Source organism: Antechinus flavipes, chromosome 4, assembly GCF_016432865.1.
Source record: "Antechinus flavipes isolate AdamAnt ecotype Samford, QLD, Australia chromosome 4, AdamAnt_v2, whole genome shotgun sequence".
NCBI classification, from domain to species: domain Eukaryota; kingdom Metazoa; phylum Chordata; class Mammalia; order Dasyuromorphia; family Dasyuridae; genus Antechinus; species Antechinus flavipes.
Window position 1 is genome coordinate 136,595,594 of NC_067401.1, and position 17,464 is coordinate 136,613,057.

General features: G+C 42.9%; 2 protein-coding genes across 5 annotated transcripts in view; one reads left to right on the forward strand and one right to left on the reverse strand.

Annotated features, from left to right (window-relative positions):
- The first annotated feature begins 7,165 nt into the window (after window positions 1-7,165).
- Window positions 7,166-16,629, forward strand: SNX11 (sorting nexin 11). Of its 3 annotated transcripts, none has more exons than XM_051994728.1 (8): window positions 7,166-7,270; window positions 10,488-10,636; window positions 12,259-12,313; window positions 12,642-12,728; window positions 13,144-13,244; window positions 14,256-14,351; window positions 14,618-14,830; window positions 15,124-16,629. In XM_051994728.1, the coding sequence occupies exons 2-8, from the start codon at window positions 10,626-10,628 to the stop codon at window positions 15,281-15,283; spliced, it is 723 nt and encodes a 240-aa protein (XP_051850688.1). In that variant the 5' UTR covers window positions 7,166-7,270; window positions 10,488-10,625; the 3' UTR covers window positions 15,284-16,629. The 3 variants fall into 3 exon arrangements, with proteins under 3 accessions (XP_051850688.1, XP_051850685.1, XP_051850686.1); XM_051994725.1 differs by having other exon boundaries at window positions 7,167-7,270; window positions 15,072-16,629; XM_051994726.1 differs by lacking the exon at window positions 10,488-10,636 and having other exon boundaries at window positions 7,218-7,270; window positions 15,072-16,629.
- A 57-nt stretch (window positions 16,630-16,686) lies between these two features.
- The window catches only part of SKAP1 (src kinase associated phosphoprotein 1), a 380,507-nt gene continuing 379,729 nt past the window's right edge, over window positions 16,687-17,464 (reverse strand). For both annotated transcript variants that reach the window (XM_051994724.1, XM_051994723.1), the window contains exon 13: window positions 16,687-16,930. The gene's annotated coding sequence lies outside the window, so the exon portion shown is untranslated. The remainder of the gene's footprint in view (window positions 16,931-17,464) is intronic.

The window sequence follows — 17,464 nt, forward strand, 5'->3', positions numbered from 1 at the left end:
ACAAGATTGAGTAACTTGCCTAGGGTCACCCACATAGTGTCAGAGGCCAGATTTGACCTCAGGAAGATGTGTCTTGCTGACTTCAGGTCAGATACTCTACCATGGTGCCACTTAGCTTGTCCCCTACTCAATTAAGGCAGTACATTGAAATAATTTTTCTTAAAAGTAAGATAGAATAACATATTTTTATCTTTTTTTTGTGTGTGGCTCAAAGCCAAAGTTTTGTTTTTGAGCAATACAATTGCATAACATTATTTAAATTGTCAACTGAGTGAAGGACCTCCAACCTGTAGGAGGCTGGAGCCAAATAAACCTAGAGACAGGAGAGTCATGACATAGATAGAAGTTTAATTAATTTTTTCGAGAGTGAAGAAAATAACATTTATAAATGGAAGTGTCCCCTCTCTTAGCCTCTCGCCTTTCTCCCCACTCCAGAAAGAATCATTTTTAGGTCTTGAATTACTACTCCCTTGGGCTCTATGGGAACAGTTTTGCCTCAAGGCTTGGGGATCCTGCTCACCTTGTGGCGCACAGAACCAGAATTTTGTGACTAGCACAGGAGTTTAGTACCTGTCAGTGACAAGGAACAAGGATTCTGAACATGTGATGAAACATCCTGGGAAATGGGGGAGCTAAATCCCTCAATGAACACTTTGTGCTGGTCCAAATAATACACTTTGCCAGAGGGTGCTATCATTCTGAGTGCAAAGTATTATTGTTATGCCAAGCTCACGTCATAGCCTGTTTGCTGGGCCTTACCTCTGGAAAATGGAAATCTCCAAAATATTTTGACAAAATAAACATGGCATATAATTGCTTAATTATTCTTTGTTGTTTTTTCTTAAAAAAAGGAAGGTAGGAAAGTGGAGAGAATTAAGGGGAAGAGTTCTGTTTTATACATGTTAAGATGTCTACTGGACATCTGATACCAGATATCTGAAAGGCAACTGGGGATTCAAGACTGGAGGGTGGAAGAGAGTCTGGGGGCAGAACAGGAAATTAAATCCAAGGGAGATGATGAAATCACCAAGTGAAAGTAAAGGGAGAAAAGAAGAGAACCCAAGACAGAAACTTGAAGGACACCTATGGTTAGAGCATCCAGCAAAGGAGACAGAGGAAGATTGGAAGAATGAGGATTAGGAAAGAGTGCTCTCCCAAGAATTTAAAGAGGGGAGACAAGGGAGAGGGAAGTGGGTGTCAAATAATGAGGTTGGGACTCAAATTGATGAGGTTAGTGGTGGGTTCGAGGTTCAGGGAACCAAATGAAGAGGTTTGGGGTTCTGGAGGTCAGGGAGTTAAATGAAGAGGTTTGGAATTGTGTCCCCAAATGGTAAGGTTTGGCGCTGGGTCCCCTCGATTTCCTTAGGATTCAACATAGGGCAGGGACTTGTGGGAACCCCTTTCTGGTGGCACAGAGGTCCTTCATAAAAGAATTTATGAACCTGAAAAGCTAGACTGGCAAAAAGAAGTTTATTATTGGCATTGGGAAGTCAGCCTTTGCTATGCATGAATAGAAAAAACAAAAAAAACACAAAAACCTGTGTTTTCTTCCCTCTCAACATTGAGCAAATTTTAAAAAATGTAAATAATTCCTTCAATATACAGCCATATAGTAGAGTAAATAACTTCTCTTCTCCAGCTCTCTAGGACTTGATTTCTTAATTTGTAAAAATAAGTTGGTACCTTCCCTCTTGAAATCTATGATCCTATTTATTTCTGTTTTTATATGAAAAACTGACTTGAAGAACCAAGTAATAGCTAAAGAACACAGGGCTAACAAATATCTACAGTTTCAAAGGGCCAACTTGAACTTTCAAAGTCCGCTAAACTCCTCTCTTTACCTTTGAACTCCTACCTCTCAACAGCCAGGAAGTCAGTGTTATTGTTTGGGAGTAAGATTTAAGAGGACAGAAAAGATAAGGCTTTAGTTATGGAGGGCTTTGAATGCTTATCAGAAAATTTGATCCTGGAGACAATAGGAAGCCACTGGAGTTTATTGGGGGGAAGGAAGGGGTTTGACACAATCTGACTTGAACTTTGGGAAAATCATTTTAGTGGCTGAGTAAAGGAATTGGAGTGGGGAGAGATGTGAGGCAGGCCGACCCATCTGTAGACTACTTTAATAGTTCTGTCATGAAGTGTTAAAACCTGTAAAACAGCAATGACAGCATCAGAGGAGAAAAGGGGGCATATTTGAAAGATATTACAAAGATGAAATCAATAGGTCTTGAAAACAGATTGGATATGTATAGGAGTAAGAGATAGTGAAGACTCCAGGATAAGTTCTAGGTTGTGAGCTGAGGGACTAAGAGATGGTATTGTCTCCTACAGTAAAAAGGAAGGACCATTGTCTGTTTTTATTGCTTGTGGCACACCCATAATGGCAAATGCTTGCGTGAGGAATTCAGTGACCACTCGGGCTGTCTCTTTTGCTCCTGGTATGGCAAAAGTGAATCCTGAAAAGGTGTCTACCACAACATGGATAAAAGACAGACGACCGAAAGATTTATAATGGGTCACATCCATTTGCCAGATTTCATTGGGTCTCAAACCACGAAGGTTCTTCCCTGGAGGGAGCGTAGGAGGGTGGAAAGGAAGGCAAGCTATACAGCTTTTTACTATGCTTCTAGCTTCCTCTTTTGTTATCCCAAATTGTAAATGCAAAGCTCAAGCAGCCTGATGGTATTTAGAATGGGCTTCCTGGGCTTCCTGAAATAAAGGCGTACTGGCTAACATAGTAAAAAGGCTATCTGCCTTTGAATTTCCATCAAAAATAGGACCTGGAAGTCCACTATGTGAGTGGACATGCAAGATATAAATCTTTCCTGGATGGTTTCTCACTTGCTCTTGAAGTTCCTTAAAGAGCTGATATATATTAGAAACTGCAAATTTTGTTTGGGCTGTGGCAATTCTTTGTACCACACATACTGAATAGGCTGAATCAGATATTATATTTATGTCTCCTGGGTAATAAGTGAGAGCTAGCATGATTGCATATAATTCGTTCTGCTGAGTGGATTGAAAAGGAGTTCTGACTACTCTTTTTATGGTTAAATCATGAGAGTATACAACACAAATATTTTGTTTGGCTGCGTCTGTAAAAATAGTTGGTCCTTTAAGAGGAACCTTAGAAACCTTTTCCTCAAAAATCCATTGCTAATTATGCAATAGTCTGATTATCTTTAAGGGAGACCCATGTGCAAAATTTGGAGCCATGGCCAATAAAATTTGCCACTCTGGGATGGTCTACATTAATTTGTGTATTTGTATAAAAGGTGTATATCTTGTCAGGTCTTATCCCAGATAATTGTACTGCTCATTTAATGGCCTTTAATAAAATTCTAGCCACAAGTACTGGATAAGGAGTAGGGCTTTGTTCTGGTTGTGGAAGTTCACCCACTCTATCACACTGTCTCCTTGATGAAGGACTGCTGTGGGTGCGTCTTTCGTAGCAAAAACTGATATTTCCAAGGGTTTTTGAGTTACTCTTTCAACTACATTGGATAAAGCCAGTTCAACTTCTCTCAAAGCCTCTCAAGCTTCTTTTATAAACTGGCGTGGTGAATTTAAAGCAGTGTCTCCCCTTAAAATGCCATATAGGGGTTACAATTGATTGGTAGTTAAACCTAACATTGGACACATCCATTGGATATCTCCTATTAATTTTTGGAAATCATTTAAAGTGTTCAACCTCTCTGTTCTTAAAGACAGTTTTTGTACTGTAAATGCCTTAGGATATATTTCATATCCTAAATATTGAAAAGAAACATGCCTTTGAATTTTTTCTGTAGCAATATGAAGTTTGTAGTTTCTTAGTGTTTCTATGGTCTTTTGTAGACATGCTTCTAACATTCGTTCCTCAGGTGCACATCCCAATATATCATCCATATAATGTAATGGCATAACTTTTGGAAATGCTTTTCTTACTGGAGCAAGAGCAGCAGCAATATACATTTGGCACATAGTAGGGCTATTTTTCATTCCCTGTGGAAAAACTATCCATTCATATCTTTTATAAGGCTCAGCTAAATTAACACTGGGCACTGAAAAGGCAAATCTTTTCATATCCTCCTTATCTAAAGGGATAGAATAGAAACAATCCTTGATGTCTATAACCCAAAGAGGCCATTCTCTAGGCAACTGAGTAGGAGATGGAAGTCCAGGCTGAAGAGTTCCCATAATTTCCATCTGTTCATTTACCTTTCTTAAATCACTTAACACCCTCCATTTTCTAGATTTCTTTTTCACAATGAACACTGGGGAATTCCAAGGACTTAGAGAAGGTTGGAAGTGCCCTTGGTCAAGCTGCTCCTGTACTATATCTAATAAGGCCTGGATTTTATCTCTTGTTAAGGGCCACTATTCTACCCACACTGGTGTTTCAGTTTTCCACTGAATAGGAACCGGTGAGAGTGCTGGCAGGCCTTCAACAGCAGGCCTGCCTAAAAAGCCGAAGTACTTAATTTTAATCCTATCTGCTGTAAAATGTCTCTTCCCCACAGATTGATGGGGATTTTTTCAACCACAAAAGGAGTAAAAACTCCTGTTTCATTTTCAAATGTCCATTTCATAGGGGTAGCACTAACTTCTGCTGCTATTGATCCTCAAAAAGAAAGTGGGATTATGGGTTTTCTTCCATAGTGCTCTTTGGCCCTAAGAGCTTCAAGGGAGGTGTGAATTTGCATATCTCATACTAAACCCTGAAATCTCCCAAACTTGTGGACTCCAATGTGCGTACATTGTGAACACAATGGTGTGAACACAAGCATTGTATCAATTAGTTCTACTTAGTACCTTGTTTCAGGTTCTGGCCCCAAACATCTTGTAAGATCAGATCATAATCTATCAACTCTAATGAGTTAGCAGCTTGTAAAGATTCCAACAACTGGTGACCATTGGTCAATGATGGTTACTTCCTTTTACTCTATCCACTGAAAAGGCTTGGGTCTTTCACTATTTAATGGAGTGTTCTGCTTCCAGCTTGTCAGGTCGATGAGCACATGTTGGGAGCTAAGATATCTCCCCGGTGTGTGTCTGGGCTCCTCCCTGCAGGGACTAAATAAATGATTTCTCATTACACCTGAAGATATCTTTGATTAGTTAATTTGGGAAAGAGGGTCTAACACCCATTCCATACAGACAGATTTATAGAGAAAATTTAACCTCCGGGGTTTGACATAACTTTATTTTCTGATTGGATACAGTAAGATGGGGTTTCCCAAGACCTCCACAGGAGGTGGAACTGTAAGGCTAAGCTGCACCCCATCAGTGCCTTTCCCTGCTTGCCTCAGGAGTATTATAATCTTATCAGTACTTCTGGCTTTTGAACCAACCCCACCTAGTTATCCAGGACCTCATCATCAAGGCTTGCAGAGAAGTCAAGGAGAATGAGAATTGAGAAAAAGTTATTGGATTTAACAAATAAGAGAATGTTAGTAATTTTGGAGAGATCAGTTTAGGTGGAATCATAAGATCAAAAGCCAGATCGTAAGAATTTAAGAAGAAGATGAGAGGAGAGAAAATGGAAGTATCTATTGTAGGTATCTTCTTTTCAAGGAGTTTAGCAACAAACGACAGAAGAGATACAGAAGATAGCAAAGATGGATCAAGAAATTTTTTTTCAAGAAATGGGAGACCTAGGCACATTTATAATCTATAAGGAACAAGCCATTAGAGAGGAAGAGTTTGAAAATGAGAGTGGGGATGACAGAGGAGATGATCTCTAAAGAGTTACTAATGATTTTTTAATTGCCTAATCCTTTCCTTCACTAAAGTGATACTCCTAAAGCACAAGTTCGAGCATGTCATCTTCCTGCTCAAAATACTCCAGAGGTTTCCTATTACTTCCAGGAACAAATACAAAATGCTGTTTGCCATTTAAAGCCCTCCATAATTTAGCTCTTTCTCCCTTACCCCCCTCCCATTTTCCCTGTCTTCGTACACCTGTTCCTCAAAGGATTATTCTTTGATCCAAGATATTCCATCTTTAGTCTCCGCTATTTTTCTTGACTTTTTCATGCCTGAACACTTAAAGACTTCCTTTAAATTCCAATAAAAACCCCAACGTTTACTGGAAGCTGTTCCCAACCCCTCTTAATTCTGTCTTCCCTGTGTTAAGTATGTCCTATTTGCCAATTCAATGCAACAATTCAATAAACATTCTTATCTGCCAGGCACTATGGTAAGTGCTGGGGATACAAAAAAAGACAAAAAGCAGCCCCTACCCCTACCTCACAATCGAAATGGGGGGGGGGGGGTGACGACGACATGCAAACATATACCAAACAAGCTATATATAGGACAACTAGGAAATAATCAACATAGAAGGCATTGTAATTGAGAGGTTGGGAAAGGTTTCTTGTGGAAAGTAGGATTTTAGTGGAGAATTAAAAAAAATACAGGATGGTCAATAGCTGGAATGTAGGAGAGAGTGTTCTAGATAAGAGGGATAGCCAGAGAAAATACTGGCAACTGAGAAATGTGTGTCTTGGAGGAGGAACAACCAGGTGTATCTCTTGCTTTGTAACTGCCCCGTTTGCATGTTGTCTCTCCCTTTAGAGTGTAAGCTCCTTGAGGGCAGGAACTGTTTTTTGCCTCTTTTTGTATTCTCAGGGCTTAGCACAAGGCCTTCCACGTAATAGACACTTTGTAAATGTATATCGATTGAACGGAATGCCAAGGAGATACAGTCCGGGGGGTTATTTTAAAAGATGGTAAGTCTCAACATCTGTTGTGGTTACAGGCATTTCTTTTCTGGAATTTCGACCCACTCTGCTCAATCGTCTCAAAGAAACCTGACTTCTGCCAGATGGGTCCTAGATAATAGAAATCGGAGCTCCCGCAAACTTTCCACAGAAATACCTAGGCGGCCTTTAGATCTTTAAACACTCCACCTCGGTCGTTGATTGGCTGTAGTTAGCAAAGATAGGCGGAATCTGTGCCTGGATTGGTCATTGGCTCTAGATTGACGCCCTGGCTAAATCCACCCACCCACGTGCGGCAAGCACGTGGGCCACCAGGGTACACGGCCTCTAATAGGTGGCGTTGGGAAAGGCGGAGACCTTTCTCTCCCCTCCTCTCCTCGGGACCCAACCAGAGGTCTCAAGTCTAGGGAAGGGAAGGGGCAGGGCGTCTTGGGACTGCTGTAGTTGGCGCGAGGGGAAGCCGCCTACTGCTTCCCGTCATGCCCTGGGGTGTTGTGCCCCGGAAGAAGAAGCCGGCGATCCCGGCTTTCGGGCTAGCCGGCGAGGGGCGTAGCCTGTGTCTTCAGGTAAGGGGATTCGGGACTCCTCCAGGCCGAGGTTTTTGGGGGCGCAGCCCGAAGTTCCGGATGCTGCGGTGCAACTGGGTGGCTTACAAGGAGTCTCAGGGAGGAGGGGGAAATGATGCGAAAGGAGGGGTACACTCGGGCCGTGGGAGGAGGGAGGTACCGGGCCCGGGGCATCGGAGGTGGAGGCTGCGGATTAAACCGGGGGTTCCCGGGGGTCAGGCTCAGGGCGTCGGGATAGCTGGGGGAAGGACCAAGTCTGGGTGATACCAGTGGAGCTACCCTGAATGCTTAAGGGACGGTTGAAGGATTGCAGCCTTAGATCAGAGGGTCTTCAAAGTCTGGTGAAACCTCTTCTCTTCCCCTTTACAAGTGCGGAAACTGAGTTTCCGAGAGGTGACGTGATCTTTCCAGGAGGCAACATAAATTAAGTTTCCGGGGGGAACTTGAATCCGTGTCTTTTTGCGCCACGTCCTGCTCTCTCTCCTCTACCTCATGCTGTGTTTTGGGGGGGATAATGCCCTTCCTCCGGCCGGGCCCTGTAACAGCTCGTTGATCTCGAGGCTCAGCACTTGTCACTTAGAGCTGATGGAGCAGGGGTTGGGATGTGGGGAAGGGCTCCCCTCGAGATCCCAGGGAGTAGGGCGGCTTTTGTTTTTGGCAAGGTGTGGGGACGGGTTTAGGAAAGGCAGGAAAGTTTATCCTCCAACTTAGGCAAAGAATGAAACTAGTGTTAGTAGTTCTGTGCTAACAGTGGAAGCCGGATTTAAGAGTTAGGAAGACCCGAGTTCAAATTTCGCTTCAGACACTTAGTAGCTGGGTGACCCTGAGTAAGGCTACCCCAGTTTCCTGCTCTGTAAAATGGGGGGAGGGTAGGTAGCACCTACTTCCTAAGATGATTTTGAGGATCAAATGAGATAGTTTTTGTAAAAAGTACTTTACAAATCTCTATAAATCCTGTTATTAAATGTGTTTACTTAAAAAAAAAATTGACTTCTATCTCCTATTAGCCTCATTAATGATTGGTGAAGTAGGGAAGAGTATCTTATTCACATTCTAAATATTGATGAGGAAATTGATACTGATTCTCAGAAAGAGGATCCCCTTATTTTGAGTCACCCACAACTAGGCCTAAGAATCCAGGCTCCTGACTCAAGGTTCCCTCTCCACTAACAATATAAATCTTTTGAATCTTGCAAATCCCATGCAAGGAACCTATTAGGGAAAAGATGGTCTACTGAAGGTTTTGTTGATGGACTCTTTGTAACCTCATTAGGGGTTTTCTTAGCCAAGGTATTGAGTGGTTTACCATTTCCTTATCAGGTTAATTTTACAAATGAAGAAACTGAGGTAATTAGGGCAAAGTGACTTGCCCAGAGTCACACAGCTAGTAAGTAGCTGAGGCCAGATTTGAATTCAGGAAGATGATTTCCAGTCTAATGCTTTGTCCTCTGTGTCATCTAGCTATCCCTGCTGGAAATGTATTGTTCTCTAAAATACTACAGATTAGTTACAACTATGGGAGTTTAGAATGGCCCTGATAGCATCTTTTCCTTCAGCTCAGAATTTTTGTGAAGTATCAACTGATATCATCAGAATTAAAAGGTTGAATAATAGTTATGATAACATTATTTATTCTTTTTCTTCCAAACTCCTGCCATTGGATTGTTGTTTCCTTGGAAATTAGTTGTATCATAGAAAATGATAGAAACCATAGAAAATGGTTAAAATACATATTTTTGCCATGTTGGTATATATTGTATTACATGCCATCTAGGGGAGAATGGTGGGAGAAGGGAGGAAAAATTGGAACACAAGGTTTTCTCAGGTCAGTGTTGAAAAATTATCCTTGCATATGTTTTGAAAATAAAAAAAGCTTCAATGAAGAAGTCGAGAGAAAATGATTAAAACAAATGTTTCTGAGTTTCAGTATTATAAGATTTCATAGCTTGAACTACTGGTATTGAAATAAGATAAGATTCTAAGAGGAATAAATGAATGAAAGTTATAAATGTGGCCTAAGTGGTCTAGGAAAAACTTGTGTACATGGCTTTAGCTAATTTCTTTGTGGATATTGTGGAGAGTATCAGCAATCCTAGTCCTGTCTGGATAATACAGAAATCTATCTCTATATCACATGTGTTGGAATCCTTACTAACTGCTAAGTAATTAGAGTTGATCTAATCTTACAAGAAGATATTTTGGCCAGAACCTGAAACTAGGTACTAAGTAGAACTAATCAATACAAGGCTTGTGTTCACACCTTTACTCATTGGAGTTCAGTGAGTTCACACCTCCCTTGAAGCTTTGGGCCAGAGAGCACTATGGGAGAAAACCCATAATCCCTCTCTCTGGAAGGAGCATAAATAGGCCAATGGGCCAGTCGAAGAAGTTCTTCAGAGAGGAAGACGCTACAAGTCGAGATTTCACCGGAATGACATGAAGACTGGAGCTGGCTGGAGGCTGAAGAAAGCAGAGGCAGAGGCTGAAGAACCAGACCTTTGGATTTAAAGACATTCGGAGAGAGCTCTTGGAACCAAGCAGAGAGATAGGCCTCTAAGCTAACCGGGCTATATTGGAGATAATAAAAGATCTGAACTTTTATCACCTGGCTGCATTTTGAGAAGAAAAAGCTCCCAACACACATGGACCAGTTAAATGTCCTTTTTTTTTTCCTTCAATCAGAAGACCTGCATCTCATTTTTCCTGAGGAATAATACTGATGGAAACTGATTGATATAACCTAATTAGATTTTGGGTGGTTTGTATCTTTTATGAAAAAATAAAATGCAGATACTTCCTTGATGATCACAGCTTCTAAAATGTTATTTATTTATTTTTTTGCTGAGGCAATTGGAGTTAAGTGACTTGTGCAGGGTCACACAGCTAGGAAGGGTTAAGTATCTGAGACTAGATTTGAGCTCAAGTCTTTCTGACTTCAGGGCTTGTGCTCCATCCACTATACCATCTAACTGCCCCTAACATGTTATTCTTAACAGACACACATGAGATTTTCTTTTGTTTGTTTTTGAGGAGTTAGATTCTATGCCTGTGGCCTGTGTGTGGTGGGAGAAATCATTGGGAAAAATTGATTGTAGAGGTAGAACTCCCTAAAACATGTGGCGCTGACAAAGGCATTCTTAGAAGTGATCCATCCTCCATTAAAATATGGCCATAGGGACATTCTTCAATTCCCAGATAGTTTTTGTTATTCCTGTAGATGGTGCATTAGAAGACCATACTATCTCACTTGTGTATGTGGGGATTCTCCTGGGAAAGAAAGATCTGAAGTACATCAGTAGTCCTGCCAAAATTCTTTACAAAGAAGAAAGGATTTTCCCAAGATTAATTTGTGCCTATGCATCTGAGGTGAGTCTGCAGGGTCTTTTTTAGTAAAAGTAATTTAATTGTCTAGAGATGTGGAATGATACAGAAGTTTCCTATCTCTTTAGTTTAGACTCCTTTGGAATTTGATAGTCAATAGAACACTCTTAAAAACCAATTTTGAAATCAAAAGGGCCTAGGCTTACCTCATGTAATAGTCCAATCTTGTTATATACCATTCAGACATATCTCTGCATGTGATACCTGTCTGTGGAGAAACCTTCTGGTATGTTGGAGAGAGTTAGAAGAGCTGTTTGCTCTGCTAATTTCATGGTGCAAATGAGTTTCTTTTCTTTAGAAACGTTAGTCTTGTATTGGCAAAACATAAAATAGAAGGAAACTCATTACATCCTCTCTTTAATGCTAAGGCTGAACTAATAAGAAAATGTGTTTAAAATTAATTGTGAGACTGTAAAAATGAGTGGGTGTGTGGTGGTGGTGGGCATGGAGGTGGGTTGGGCAGAGAGGGAGATCTTTGAGATAGTCTTGTTTTCCCATGAGCCAGTCTGCATCATTTGTTGGCAGTGCATATTGGCTGTAGTCCTTTTTCATTTCAAGGTAAATTGGAAAGGGAAATTAAACCTTATTGTTGTGGTCTTGAGAGAGAAGGGGGTGGAGGCAGCAGCAAGCGTGGATCCTGTTGCAGAGGTTCTAGGAATAATAAGATTAGTGCTGTATTTTAACAGAAGGTGACATCATGGGCCCCCTTGGACTTCAGCAGCCCTGAGCTGCTGCCTTCATGGTCCCCTTGTCAGAATGGGCAATGTTGCTACAAATGTAAACCTGCTCATTGTAGGAGGCTCAGACTTTAATGAATCTTTACAAAAGGAGTGTAAAGGGTCCTGAGCTGACCTGCGTAGCTGTGGGGTGGCTGGGCAGAAAGACAAGCTGGATGGAGCACCAGAGGGGAAATGATAGAACTGCTGGCTCTAGTTCCGAGGAGCAGATCAAGTAGGGAAGAGGGAAACTAGACAGTCATTTTGAGGGCCCATGGGTGCTACTGCTGCTGTTTATTTCTACTGAGATGAATCTGTCACTGAGAAGGAATAAACAGGCTGACAGACTTCCCAGAGAGGATCTGAGTGGGGCACTGATGAAAGGGCTTTTGCTGTTTTAAATAGCCAGGAGGGGGCAGTGTTGGGCTCACTTCTAAAGCCTTGGCTTCTGCAGGGCTTCTCAGGAAACCTGTCTGGCCCAGGCACAGCTGTCTGAGCTGGCCTCCTGACTGCCTGAATAATAGCTCTGAACCTGCTTATTCTGCCTCCCAGGGAACAACTCCTGGGGACACACTCCTTGGGACACATGTGTTTTGGTTTGTGACTGATGTGCGTGGCCTTGGCCTTTGCAGTAGAAGAGTTGAGATGAAGTCCCTGCCCACAAAAAGTGAGATCAATCTGAGCTCAGAGAGAGTTGGGAAGGGACGTCTAAATGCGGGGACTTAGCTTGGAGATAAACATGGGGAGAATTCCTATTTTCTATAAGTTGTGAATGCAGAGGCTGAGACTTCTGTTTGGGCTTTTCTAGACTAATCTTACAGCCTTTCCAAAGTTTCATTCCAGTCAAAGGGGCAAAGAGTGGTAATGATGATTTTTCTTTCTCTTGATCAGATGGTCCCCTCTGATGGGCTCTTCCTATAGGATGCTGGAGAATCAAGAACAAGAGGTAAAAATGTGCTCTCCAGTTTACTTTCCATTGGGGACAAATAGCTGGGATGTGGAGGTAAGGGTTAGGGGGAAGTCTGAAAAATATGGAAATGAAACAGTCATCCAATCCAGTGCAGTACTTTCTTCATTGTAGTCACAATCTAAGGAATTCTGATGAGGCTGTAATAAACTCTCCTTTAGCAAACATTGCTCTGAAATAGTTTTTTTGCACCCCAGCTTGGGGAGAGAGATGTATGTTGGTATTACCTGTATGGGAGCTGGGCAGTCTCTGCACAAAAGCCTATACGTGATCCAGCAGAAGCTAAGACAAATGTTCTTCTCTTCAGGAATTGATTACTGTAAGGGTCCAGGATCCCCGAGTACAGAATGAAGGTTCTTGGAATTCCTATGTGGACTACAAAATATTCCTCCATGCAAGTATTGGGACTGGGAAAATCAATTATCTGCTAATATAGACTATCACATGGCAGGAATTATTAGCCTTCCTGGCTTTGATGTCCAAGATTGGGACTAAGTGCTGCCACTAGAAGGTCCAAGGTCTGGGTATACTGATAGAAAAAGTGAGAAAGGAGAGTGATGCTATTGGGGACCTTCAACGATTGCATTAAGGGACCTTCAACTCCAGCACTTGGAGTCAGAAAGATGTGAGTTCAAAGCTTGCTTCTGGGCACTTAACTTTTCTAAAATGGGAAGGATGGTATAATTGTAATATGAACTGGTGCCCAGGGTTCCTAAGAGACCCCACTGAGATAATGTTTGTAAAGAACTCTGTGAATTTGAAAGAGCTCTATCCGTGTCAGTTGTCTCTTACAATTGTCTGTCCTCTAGACCAACAGCAAGGCCTTTACTGCCAAGACATCTTGTGTGCGTCGCCGTTATCGAGAATTTGTTTGGCTGAGAAAACAACTCCAAAGAAATGCTGGCTTAGTGTGAGTCTCATATGGTTCCTCCTTGGGCCCTGATCCCAAATGCTTATAAGTGTTCTTGGCAAGGACTGGGGGGTCCCAAGGGTCAAAAGTGTTAGAACTTGCCAAGAAGGAGAAGGGGAATGATAGGGATCTTCTTCCTCAAATAGGGTGTGTGTGAGTATATGTATGTTTGTGTGTGGTTTGGTGCGCAGGACTGAATCCTTGACCTTTAAACCATGAGTCTCATAGAGCTGTCATCCAGTTGAAGCAGTGGTACTATGGAATAAGCTTTTGTTCTAACATGCCAAGTAAAATCTGAACAAGTTTAATACTGAAGTTGGAGCCATCAGGCTCCTCCACTTATCTGAAGGGTCGCTGCTTTCCCATCTGTTTGAAATGCAGAAATTGTGAATTTGGAATGCAGATTCCTATTCCTGGGGATTCAGCTAATTAGCTAACAGAATCTTGGTTAGAAAGTAGGTATTAGGTTTTTGGTATTTTTAAAATGTGAAAATATTGGGACAATTTTTCCACATTGGGGTGGCTGGCAATCTTAATCTTCTGGTTCTTTGGTAACAATGAGATAATTTGTTGCAACTTTGATTGACTGCTCATTTGTTATGAGCCAGAAGTCATGGTTTGCACCTTCCTTCTATATAAGCTACTCCATTTCACTATCACAGACTATACCCATTAACTGTTGCCTGTTTCCCTAAAACTATAGCCTTAAGGGGAACAGTAGAACTCAAAGTGACAATAAATTGTTCCACTCCTGGAAGAGCAGTCAGATCACATAATCTCTCATTAGTAGGAGCAGTTTAAGAAGCTATATCTTCATTTCTAAAGATTTGACAATCTTTCCAGTTTCCAGAAATCTTTCCAGAAAGGTTTCCAGTTTTTCTGTGACTGGGAAAAGAAATGGGCAATTTTGAAAACATGCTCCATTAAATGCTAATCATAAAAAGGGTTGTTTCTGATGGGTTTTCATTAGTCCAGATGCTAGGATCATATTCTTCTCTCTTGCTCCCCCAGGCCTGTACCTGAACTCCCTGGAAAGTCTACCTTTTTTAGCAACTCAGATGAATTTATTGAGAAGCGGCGACAAGGTCTTCAGCACTTCCTGGAAAAGTGAGTAGAGATAGCCAGTTGGTCTTTGTGTCAGCCAAGATGACGACTAAAAATTCCAGGCAAGGGGATGGATAGCCTGGGGTAGAAGGAGGAGACGGGTCCTAGCAAGAGTGGGGGAGCCTTGTCACAGATGTAGAGATGTCTGTGATGTCCAATTTCCTGAGGTCTTGAAGGCTCATGTGAGCCAGCAGTCCCTATGAGATCCACATTTCAAGGCAATGCTTTATGTCAGGATGCTTTCTAATCACTGCTGGATCTGGCCATAGAGTCCTGCAGAACGTGGTCCTCCTATCCGACAGCCAGCTGCACCTCTTCCTGCAGAGCCAGCTATCAATACCAGAGATCGAAGCCTGTGTCCAAGGCCGGAGCCCCATGACTGTAGCTGATGCCATTCTCCACTATGCCATGTCTAACTGTGGCTGGGTCCAGGAAGAGAACATGAGTTCTCCTCAGCTGGCAATGGGAGACCAGCGTAAGAGGTAAGGAGAAGTTAGGAGATGGCAATAAATAGGAGTCAGACCAGAATCAAAGTCTCAGCTCTGATTCTAGCAGAGTAATTACTTTGATGCCCTTCTCTGCAAAATCAGCTCAAAGAAAGGAGAGAATTCCTTTTATCAGATGAGTCACTGAATCATCGTGGCTTAGGATGTGAAGCCTGAGGAGTAAGAAGGCAGAGAGTTTGCTTCCTCCTCGCATGCTCACTCCCCAAATCTTTTACAGTTGCTGTTTTATCCGAAGACCTGGTGCTCAGGCTTCTTCATCACCTCTCCAGAATGAAGAGAAGGATCAGTTGGCAGTGTGGGCTCCTGTGGTCGATCCTGTGGCTTCTCACTTGGAAAGTTCCTCTCTTCCTCTTCCAACCTCATCTTCAAACTGGGACTTTGTGCAGTCTGATGAAAGGACCAGTGCCTCCCAGCCCTGGAAGAGAGTAGAGGAAGACCACCCAGTTCACCCATCTTATGACATGGACTCGGAATCTGGACAGTTGGAAACGGTCTGAGAAGTGAAGGTTTTGGTCTAAGATCAGATATGAAGGAAGCAGGCCCAGGTGGGAGAGGTTGAATCATCAGCAGCGTGCAGCATCCAACGTGGGCTGCCTTCTGGGCAGCCTTAGTTTCAAATGGTGGCGGCAGCAGCGGCACTGTAGCCTTCCTCTCTTGCTTAATTGTTCTCCAGCCAGTGCTGACTGTGCTCAGAACAAATTTAAAAGTTTAGGGTCTGTTTTGTCTTAGAATTCCCTACCCTTGATTCTTGAGAACAGAGTTTCTTCTGATGATTTGTTTATCTGAGTAGAAACACACCCTTAAAATACACTAGCTTTGGGGAATCTGGGTTTTGGTAAGGGGGATCTGAAAATAAGAAGGTGCTAGCTTTTGCTTCCTGCTTTGTCTCAATGGCCACCGCAAGTCAGTTGACATCCCCTTGCTTTATAAGTAGATTCCTGTTTAAATTGTTTGTTTTTGCTCCAGCTCCTACAGTTACTTGTTTTGGGAAGTTGTCCTCCCTGCCTCCCTGTCTCTTCAGTCTGTTGGATAGTTCTCTCCTGTCCCATTCTTCCTGCTCTTGCTTCAGCTCTGTGACTTTTCCTCTCTGTGGCGGGGGTAGCAACAGCCTCCATTGCTGCTAGAGTTTGTTATAGCTCAAGGCTTCTGCTACAATGCTCGAGGTAGGTGAAGGTAGCAGCAGCTTGGTGGTCCTGTCAAAAGGGGGGACTTGATTTTAGCTAGAAGGGCAGAAAATAGCTGCTGTGCCAGGAACTTATGGGTTACTTTGGGGGTGGCAGCCTTGGGCTGAGGCTTGCTCTTCAGGCTGGATGTGGAGAAGTACGACTTTTCCCTGCCGGCTTCATTGCACATCACATTCCCCATTTTCCACAATGTTTTTCTTGCTGCATAGTCTTTATATATGTTATAATAAGACAGCCTGTTCAATTCACCAGGGCCAGGGGACTGTGCTTGTTGATGAGAGCTTTGTTTTTTCCCTGTAAGCAAAGGGCTCTAGGGAAAGGGAACAGGATGCCTTTAGACAATGAGGCATTCTGGCCTCCTGCTGCCTCTCCACTGAGAACTGGGGCTGCTGGGGTTTCTACTGCTGGCGTTCAGCATGGCTCAGCTTTTCCGCTGGCTCTGTGTGGCTGCTTATTCCCTTCTCCTCCCCCTCCTGCGGTCATCACACCTTGTCTAGGTACTCTGTTACTACCAGTGGACACTGTGGGACTGTCATGGCATTTATCTCAGAGTGGAGGTGCTCTGGCCTGAAATAAAATTCAAGTATTTAAGACTGTTGTTGCAATTCGTGTCTAACAAGCTGTGGCAGAGAAGGAGGGAGTCAGGGCTGGTGCTAAGTTACTTTAATAAATCATGAATTTATCAGCGTGGAAATAATGACTGAGAGCTGTGCCCAGCAGCCCTTTCTCATCGGGCAGGGGAATGCATTGCGCAGGTTAACCACTGGTGAGAGGGTGTCTTCCTAAAAGCTTGGCCCTCCAGCTCTTCTCCCAGGTCTCTGCATATACCTGCTTAGGTATAATTTACTTGATGCTGCTTCCACCCTCACTGCTTGTCTGGAGGTGCCAGGTGCTGAAAAAGAAATAAACTCGATCAACAGGCAGACGGGCGGTAGCCTTGACTGCTCCCCATCCTTTCCTTCTTTCTCTTCCCTCCCCATGTTGCAGCATTGTGGTATAAGTAGGAGACAGTAGCAAGTAGGCGATTGCCTACAGAGGCAAATCCAAAATGTCAAAAGAAGTTCATTTAAAAGGACAACAACAACAACAAAAATCACATACACAACCCTTACAAAAAAACCTGACAGATGCTAAGCTAATGGCATCCGCTCCACCGATTGGTGGGGATGGTTCATGAATATTAATAAGTCCAATGCTCCAAATGGTGCAGCTGTGAACCCAGCTGTGCCTGAAGCTCTCTGATCTCGAAACTTCCAGACATGAGCCGGAGGTGGTCTGTGTCAATTCCCTACTCAGCCAAAAAACAGCAAGCTGGGTTGGTCGTCTTCTGTTCCCCACTTTTTTCTCCAGGAGCTGGCATTCAGCTCCTGGTCCTGCCAGCAGGGTAGGCTGATGGGACAGCAGGAGCTGGAGGAAGACAGGGAAA